At 41.5% G+C, this 9,662-nt stretch overlaps 1 protein-coding gene across 1 annotated transcript; it reads right to left on the bottom strand.

The window, feature by feature from the left end:
• Positions 1-5,565: 5,565 nt before the first annotated feature.
• LOC118619888 (F-box only protein 31-like) lies at positions 5,566-7,464 on the bottom strand. The gene is given in 2 exon segments (XM_036246720.1): positions 5,566-7,398; positions 7,401-7,464. Coding segments are annotated over 2 exon segments (1,584 nt in total). The 3' UTR covers positions 5,566-5,878.
• Between the last annotated feature and the right edge of the window lie 2,198 nt (positions 7,465-9,662).

The following is a 9,662-nucleotide window of genomic DNA, read 5'->3' as shown; positions in this document are numbered from 1 at the left end:
TACTTTGTTTCTTGAACATGGGGATTCTACAAAGCGTTTCTTTGGGGAAAAAAACAGGTCAGTCTTGGAAAATCGAGGACACCAGCAACTCAATTCCCTGAGAGCCCATAGAGACCTAGGTGTCTCCCTGACTATAGGGAACAGTTATTGGATGTCTACTATGTTCCAAGTACTGAACCACTATTAAGCACCAGGCCGTGTTTTGAGGATACTCTATAAACAAGATGATCTTCTTGCCCTACTGAGAAGCCTATAGTCTGGTGGTAGACACAGATAATTTTTTAAATTTTACAATTAATTTTTAAAGTGCTATATAGACATACGTATAAAGTAATACTGGGGAGGTAAGGATGGGGAGATCTCTGTTCCTGAGCATAATGAAGTTCAGGCTCCAGGCTCCAGAGTGGACTCTCCCACTCACTAGCTGAGAGACCCCAGGCAAGTTACTGATGGTGTCTGCTGGCAAAAAAAAAAGAAAAAGAGCAATTGAAATGCCCTTTAGAAGACTGAAAGGATATACATCAATGTAATGGACGTTGTCTCTGGGTAATAGGATTGCAGGTGGTTTTTATTTTCTTCTGTTTGCTTTTCTATTTTTAAAATTTTTTCCGCAGAAAATAAATTCCTTTTGAAATCAGAAAAAGAGAATCATTAAATTTTTTAAATGTGGTTTAATTTTCAGAACTGTGCTCCACGGTTCACTCTTCTGAGTCATATCCCCTCCTGCCCCTGCTTTGTCTATCTGTAAATCTATCTGGCAGTGTACCGCAAAGGGTAGTTGATAGACCATCTTCTTCAAAATCACTTGGAAGTCTTATTAAAATACAAATTCTAAGCCTTATTAAAATATACATTCTGCTCCCAGATTCAGACGGTCTAGAGGAGAGGTTCAGAAATCTGTATTTTGACAAGTTCCCTAAATGATTTTTTTCTGCACCGTAAGCCTGAGAACCACTGTTAAGGTGAATGAAGCATTCTATCTACATAAATTTTCTAGATAACTAGAACTTATCCACATATGTACTTTTTTTAAATTTTACATATCTTTGTAAAGTAAGTTTGCTGAACAGTGTATTTTCTTGGTAATTGGGGGTCATATCCATGATACAGAGTGGACATTCCTGTTGAGGTATATGGGAGTGTGTCCCTATCTCTAAAGGGGTCCTGGACTGTGACAGTTTTATAGTTCTGCCTATTTTTTACTGTATTCATCATCCAGTGTCTATTATTCCTTTTATAAAACATAATTTATTTACTATCCCCTAGTACACAGATTGTCCCACTAAAAGATAATAGACCTATTTAGAGAAATGAGTCAGTTCAAATCTGAAAACAGAAATGAATATGATGATCCTGGAATATCTTGTCCTAAAGGAAAGCATGGATGTTATCAGACTACTGGCATTGGGTCAAAAGGATTCAGAAATCAATATGAAGAACCTCCCAGTTGCTAAAACTGGTACAGTTTGATCATCAATCAGATAATGGATTAAAGCATATCATGTATATTTAACTCCATGAGTTTAAAATTACACTCTGAAAAAAAATTGTCACTTCTGAAGAATGCTAGGAAATCACCTATTTTAAAAGCTAGTCATTAAAGAGAAAAACAAACAAAAATAGGCATTCATTCTTTGTTGTCTGTCCCAAATGGTAATCAAATAGTTGATCATGGGGAAATTCTGTGTTACAGAACTATTCCAGCTAATAAATGGAAAAGGAATGATAGAACATCACCAATTTGTAATTCATAATGATTTATGGGCGTAGCAATGATCATAAATGGCTTCTAACATCACAAGAAAGCCCACCAGACTTTGAATCTTCCACATAGAAGTAAACACCACTATCTCCAAAGTTTCTTTATCCTTCCTGCACCCCACCTCAAAAACAAAGCAAAACAAAACCCTGAATCTGATCAACCCTCTAGATCTAATGAAGAATTTACAAGAAAGGACAGAAGGGGACCACAACACAAAGATAAAATCAAGGCTATGGAATACCCTACAAGGCAAATGACCTAGTTTCTTCAATAAAGTATTGCATGGAAAAAAATAGAGATGGATGGGAACTTATAAGTAAAAAAGATATGAGACATATCAACCAATCACAATAGAGAACACTTATTTGGATCTCAATTCAGATAAATGATATATATTCAAAAAGCAAAACCAAGAACACATTAAAAATATATAAAACATAAAAATGTTAAGACAGGGAAATGCCAACATTGATTGGATATCTAATGATATTATGATACTAAGGAATTAATTATTTTTTAAAATTTTTTAAATTATCTGTACTGTGTTTTGTTTTTTTAAAGGAGTCTTTATCTTTTAGAGACACATGCTGCAATTTTTACAAATGAAATATTGACATTTGAGATTTGTTTTAAAATAATCCGAGGGAGACAGTAGGAAAGGGTAAGATGGACAAGATTGGCTCTGTGTTGAAAATTGTTAAAGCCGGTGATGAATTCATCCAGCTTCATTTTTCTGTTCTACCTTGAATATGTTTTAAATTTCCATAAATAAAATGTTCTGCAAATTCATGGTTAAAACTTGGATTTCAGAAAAGAACAAAATGTATATCCATAATCCAACCCTGCAGAGATCATCACTATCATTTTACAGTATATCCTTCTCACCTTTTAAATTCGGTAATATGTCATAGAAATCCTGCTGTGAATGCTGTTTTGCATCTGCTTTTTTCCCCACTTAATATAGTATTTTTTCTTGTCATTAAAAATTCTAAAACATCAGACTTAATAAATATTTTAGTTCCTAACATTTAATCAAAACTATTTTTCTACTAAAAATTTTGCTGCTATAAACAAATGAAAGATGACATTTGAAAATCTTTATTTTGGGGTGCTATTCATTTTTTTTATTATTATTATTTTTAATCCTCATCTGAGGACATTTTTCCATTTTTTTTGTACAGACAGAGTGGGAGGGAGGGAGAGAAAGAGAGAGAGAGAGGGAAACATCGATGTGAAAGGAACACATCGAGTGGCTGCCACCCGCACGACCAACCAGGGCCGGGGACAAACTGCAACCGAGATACATGCCCTTAGCGGGAACCGAACCCGGGCCTCTCCGGACCGCAGGCGGACGCTCTAACCGCTGAGCCAAACCGGCCAGGGCTGCTATTCATTTTTAAAAAGTAGAATTAGTAGTTAAAAGAATATAAATATTTTCAGAATATAAACATTTTAATACATACTGTTAAACTGCTCTCTAGAAAGGTTATATTCATTTATATTCCTACTACTAGTGAGGTAGACTTCCCTTTTTCCCAAAACCTTACTCTTACTCTTTTGGAAGCATTTAATCTTCCCTATTTAATAAAGAATTCTAAGTAAAAGACACACACACACACAAAAAAAAAAATTGATGTGTGTTAGAATCAGACAGACCTATCTCTGAATCCTGTTAACTATGTAACATTATGAGAGTTACTTAACATGTCTGGGTCTAGGAAAAGAACAATATTGGGAGGTCATGGTCACTAAGTAAGATAATAAATGTAATGATATATATTACCTATACATATCTTAGCACAGTGCCTGGCTTGGTAAATGTTAGCTATAACTATCATCACTATCATTATTATTACATATGGCCTTCCTATAAAATAAAAGTCATAGTTTTGGAGACAGCTGCTTTTCTTTTTATGAAGAGGACTTTTTACTTGCTTCTGCATTCAAGTCTGTATTTAAGATAGCTTAAGGATGCTTTTGGTGGCAGGTAACAAAAACTCCAAGTCAAATCGACAGAGCTGCAGCACTCAGAGGTAAAAGGAACTCAGAAGTCATGGTCTTTGTTCTCAGTGAGTGATTCCCTGGGCTTTGCCCTTCTCTGACTGTTGTTTTCAAACCCATAGTGATGTCTCTAGAATAAGGCAACTTTCAACAGCAACTAAATTTACATTCTTCTTTGTTCACTTCCAGGTGGAAAAGAAAGAGTCACTACCCACTACCCTCCAATTAGATTCTGAGATATATACTGACTGGAAAAACTGTTTTTATTTACATTTATTTATTTATTTATTTATTTATTTATTTATTTGGGGGGTGGGGGTGGGTATGGAACTTGATAAGCTGATTTCCAAAGTAAAGGACCAAGACAAAACATATTATTGAATAAGAACAGGGTAAGAGGAGTTGCCATAAGAGGAACAGAATGAAGAGGCCCCAAACAGATCTACACATATGAACACTTAATACACAACAGAGGTGGCCTGCAGATCAGTAAGACAACAGACTTTTTAATGAATGGTACTGATAAAACTGAGCATCCATTTAGGAAAAATTGAAATTGCATACCTATCTCACATCATACTCAATAGTCAATTCCAGGTGAAATTGACCTAAGTAAAAAAGGAAAACTATAAAACTTTTAAAAGATAATAACAGGAAAGCACAGTCAAGACCTTGGACCAGGGAAGAATTTCTTTATCAAGAAACAAAGAGCCCTAACCATAATAGAAAAGATTCACAAGTCTGCTTACTTAGAAATTAAAATTTTCTGTTCATCAAAAGATACTTGCTGTAGACAAAGGACTAGTTTCCAAACCAAAAGAATTCTCACCAATCAAAGATAAAAACATCTAACTCAGTAAGAAAAGGACAAGAGACTTGAACAGGAACTTCACAAAAGATGAAATCAAAGGCACCCCCCTCATTAGTAATCAGGGAAATGCAAATTAAAACTGATGACACCATTACATACCAGAAGTAAAATTTTACAAGATGAGCATATCAAGTGTGGGAGTGGGAATATAAACTGAATCAAATGCTCTGGAAAATAGTTTGGATTTATCTGGAAACGGGAAGATCCAAATACCCTATGATTCTGCAATTCCCCCCTGATGTATAAAGTGATGCAGAAATATTCAAAACCATATTATTTATAAATAATCCCAAAATGGAAACAGTTTAAATGTTCATCAACAGCAAAACATAAAAAGTCTTGGATAAGTTAGCCATTACCCTCTATAATAAAAACGAGTAAGTAATATCTAATGTTTATAGGACACTTACTATGTGCTAAATACTATTCTAGGGTTTTAATATATAATCATTGCAACGACTAATACAGAATTTACTATGTATGTACTGTACTAGGTACTGTTCTAAACAGCCTTCATATATTTAGTCATTTTATGTTCACACTTAACCTATGAAGAGATACAATTATTATCCCTATCTTTCAAATAAAGAAATTGAGGTCAAGAAGTTAACTAACTTGCTCAAGATCACACACGTAGTTAGTTGTAAACCTGGGAGCCCACCTTCATGGAGCATAACCACTAGACATTATATATGGGTCTTGGACAGAACCTTAAGAAAAACAAGCAGATAGAAGTTATAAGTAAAGGAAGGCTGTGGAATTAAAGAACACACACACACACACACACACGCACACGCGCAGGGAGGGGGCAAAAGTCTACTGTGCCTTCCAGTTATCTCAGAGGGAGGCTGAGGAAACTTGGTGCAGAGATATTTTGTAATAACAGTTTTATTGAGATATAATTCACATACTATAAAAATCTACCCTTTTAAAATGTATAGTTCAGTGTTTTTTATTATATTAAGAGTTGTACAATCTAACAATCACCACAATCTAATTTCAGAACCTTTTCTTTTTTTTTTTTTAATAAGACATGCTCAGCTCAGCTTTCCCATCAGCTACTGACAAATATGTAGGCGTATGTTGCCCACTCTATAGAAAGTGTCTGGGTGGCTGGGCCAAAACACCTACAAGAAGGTGGGTGTTCTGGTCAGATGGTCAAATCTCTCAAGTGCATGCTGCTGCTCTTCCCAGGACATCCAAGCCACCCCCTCCCCACCCTACCCCCACAGGGAAGGGGGCCGTCAGGAAGTCAGGGACTGAATGTCCTTGAGCATCTCCTCGAAGGCCTGTGGGGATGGTGCGTCCGCATTCTGGAAGGTGACCTGGACTCTGCTGTACAGGCTGAAGGATTTCAGCTCCAGCCAGATGAACCCGAAGTGGTCCTCGTCAAACAGGATGAAGACCCCCGGGATGCGCTTGGGGCTGGTGAAGCCATGGCCAGCGACGAGGCCCGTGCCGTATAAACACATCCTGCATGTTCGAGGGTAGTCCTCGTTACTTGAAACCACGCCCACAGGCAGAACAAACTGGACAGGATGCCCCTCCAAAGCTGGGGCCCCAGGCTCCCTGACCTTCTCAGTGGGTGGCCCGACCCTGGGCTGGGCAGGTCCCTGCTGAGGCTCTCCGGGACCCTGCCAACTGTGGCCCTCGCTGTCCTCGGTGCTGTCTTTCTGCCGCTGCTGCTCCTGGCTCACCTGCTCATGAACCTCCAGGACGATGCGGGAGAGCTCGTTGAAATTGCGGAGGTTCTCGATGTCAGGCAGCTGGATGCGGTGCATGAGGCTGATCTCTACCGTCTGCTGCCCAGCAGGAATGTTGGGGTCACCCGTGATCTTCGTGGCCTTGGCATGCTTCCCATGGAAGCTGAGCATGACAATCTCTAGGCCATGGATATCGTAGGTGCCTTTGAAGAGGCCTGGCCTGATGAGGTCGTCTGGGCTGCTGGGCGGGAGGTAAATGCGGCGGTAGGTCAGGCAGTTGTCATACTGACTGTAGATGAACTTCATCAGGATGAGCTCCTGCATGTGCTCGTGGAAAATGTCCTCCAGCGTCCACCCCCACTCTTCTCTCAGCCATGTTCGGAATTCCTCTTGCCTCCCACCAGACATCCTGTGGTGGTCCGTATGGTTGCACTTGGTGGAGAACTCGTCCTTCTTCACAATCTGGATGTGGCCGAGGTGGGGCCCTCTGTGGCCATACATGCACTCCACCGTGGCTGATTTCCTCTCCAGCAGGTGAATTCTAAACAAGGGCTTGAATCGCATTGGGTCATCCACATGAGGGTCGTGGGGAGGCAGGTACATCCAACCAATGATGAACAAGCCGTCCACCACTACATTCAGCAGTCCTCCATAGGGCCCGCTATCTGGCTGCCACAATCCCAAGATGTGCCTGTAGGGGTGGAGCAGCTTCGCGTAGACGTCTCGCCAAGACACACCCATGATCTCCAGGTTCCGCAAGTTTTCACAAACGCCATACTCCTCCTGGCAGCGCAGTCTCCAGATGGCGTCGGTGTGCAGGATGCGACGGAAAGTGGTGCAGACCTGCGCCAGACTGGGCAGGTCGGTGCCGGGGAGCAAGGTGAAGATCTTCACCAGCAGCTCGGGAGGCAGCCCCAGCAGCGAGCTGCGCGGGGGCGGCGAGGGGCTCGCGCTCCCGCCGCCCCCCGCTCCGCACAGCGCCGCCGCGCCCGCCGCGACGTGCTCCTCTCCCGAGTCCGAATCCGGCTTACTGTTGGCCGCCGCTGTCTCGGCCGGCCCCGACGCTGCTGGCGACACCGACATCTCCGCGAAGGGCCCACGTCGCAGAGGCGAACACACTCCGCCATGCGCGTCTGAGTAACAGCCGCCAGGGCGCGTGCGCCGCCGCCGCGGCCCCGCCCCGCGGGACAGCGCAGCCAAGCTTCCCGGGATAGTCCCGCCCCCTCAGAGCGGGGCCAATCTTAGGAGGTTCTCAACACTCCAAAAAGAATCCCGTGTCCTTTCGCAGTCACTCTGTCTCGCAGTCCCCGCTCCCTGTCCTCCCACTCTGACCCTATCCCCAGGCAGTTACTAATCTGCGTTCTGTATAGATATGCCTCTCCAGGTATGTATGCCTCTGGTGGGCATTTCGCATGAATGGGATCATAACATCTGGTCTTTTGTGACTGGCTTCTTTCACTTAGCATAACATTTTTAAGTTTTATGTATGCTATATCATGTATTGGTACTTCATTTTTTCATATTGCCAAATAATATTCTATTATATGGGTTTTCCACATTTTGTTTACCCATTCACCAGTTGATGAATATTTGGGTGGTTTCCACTGTTTGGCTATTATGAATAATGCTGCTGTGAACATTGCATACAAGTTTTTGTATGAACATGTTTCCATTTCTCTTAATACACCTAGAAGTGGAACTTCTGGGTCATATGGTAACTCTATGCTTCACATTTTGAGGAACTACCAAAATGTTTTCCAAAGTAACTGCTCCATTTTACATTCCCACCAGCAATGTACAAGGTTTCTAATTTCTCTGCAGTCTCATTAATACTTTTAAAAAAAAATATCCATCCCAGTGAGTGTTGAGTGGTATTTAATTATGGTTTAGAGCAGAGTTCTTGACTGTAGGTTGACTTGACTTTGAACTCCACTAGGAAAATCTCTTCCATCCTCAGCCTTCACCCAGCCTCTGCCAAATCTCTCACACCCCTGGTAGGAATGGGTTCCTACCTGTGAGCAAGGATAGGCTCCAGTTCTTCACTTTCAGTTGACTAACCTTGCTAGTTTTTCTGGTGAACGGATGCCCTCAAAAAGAGGATAGTTACTTTTCCTATGGGCTGAACCTGGCCCTGCCCATTCAGACAGGCTTCCATTCTCATGTTGAGAGCAGCTAGATTCCTTCTCTCTGCTTTTCTGGATTCCTCCCAGAGAAACACTCTCACTTCTGCCTTTGTCAGGAACAGGCATTTAGGATGGTTTATTTTATGCAGAGGTATAAATTTCACCAGCCACACAGACTCTGACTTCTATCATTTAAACACTAAAATATTCTCGGCCCCTCCTCTGAAATAGCCCTATATTATTGTTGGTGTGTAACTGAGTAATTGGTGTAAAGACTCTTCTTTTAGAAGCCTGTATTGATGAGATCTGAGCGGTGATGTCCAAGCATACCTGTGTGTCTGGTGACTCAAGGAAACCTAGGTGTGTGAGTGCAGCTGGTATATGGAGCTAGGTGGGCTTGGTCACTGAAGGGGTTCAGTCATCTTTTCTCTCCCAGGAATGAGAGAGACAGAGACACCACTGTCCTAGGAAGAAATCTGTGTAGGAAGGTCAAAAGCAGGTCAATAGATCAAAGAAGAGACAGAGGCTGCTGCTACTACCTCTGAGCACTTTCCCATGATGTTCCATCTGTTTACACAGATCTCCCACTCCACCCACCACCCAAACCTCTGCCACTGTCCTTCTGGGCCTCACCTACTATTGGCACATGATCTTGGTCAGGAACTTCCAAGGCATCTTAGGCTTGCCTCCAGCATGGCACTTAATCACATTCCGAGGTTATCTGTTCATACCAGGGGATGCAAACTCAAACGCCCACAGAGGCCAAAAAGATAATAAAAGTAAGTGAAGCAGATCAGAAGATAATAATCCTGGCTTTTAAACAAAAACGTTACCTATTTTTCTCAAGTCACGAAGTTCCCATGACCTATCTTTTGTTTTCTTATGAGAACATGATAGGTACAGGAAGCATTTTATTTCCATCATAATAAAAACAGTGCAACTGCAACAATGACTGGCCACTGACTCCCTCACCTTGGGATGCAATAGGGAGTGGTGGGGACTGTGGCCCGCGCTGCCACATGACAAACTATATTCTGTGAGAAGGTAGGCCCAGTGTTCTCAGCTCTATTGGTTTTCAGAAGCTGGAAACCCAGATTTTTTAAAAATAAAAATCTTTAAATGTCCCAATTTTAAAATGTTTGCAACTAGGTCTGGACATTTTGTCCCTGCTAGTGGTGGCCACATTGCTTTTCGGTAGAGGC

This window comes from Molossus molossus, unplaced genomic scaffold (assembly GCF_014108415.1).
Source record: "Molossus molossus isolate mMolMol1 unplaced genomic scaffold, mMolMol1.p scaffold_m16_p_1, whole genome shotgun sequence".
In the NCBI taxonomy this organism is placed as follows: domain Eukaryota; kingdom Metazoa; phylum Chordata; class Mammalia; order Chiroptera; family Molossidae; genus Molossus; species Molossus molossus.
The sequence above is the reverse complement of the archived record's forward strand: the minus strand, read 5'-3'. Positions and strand labels throughout refer to the sequence as shown.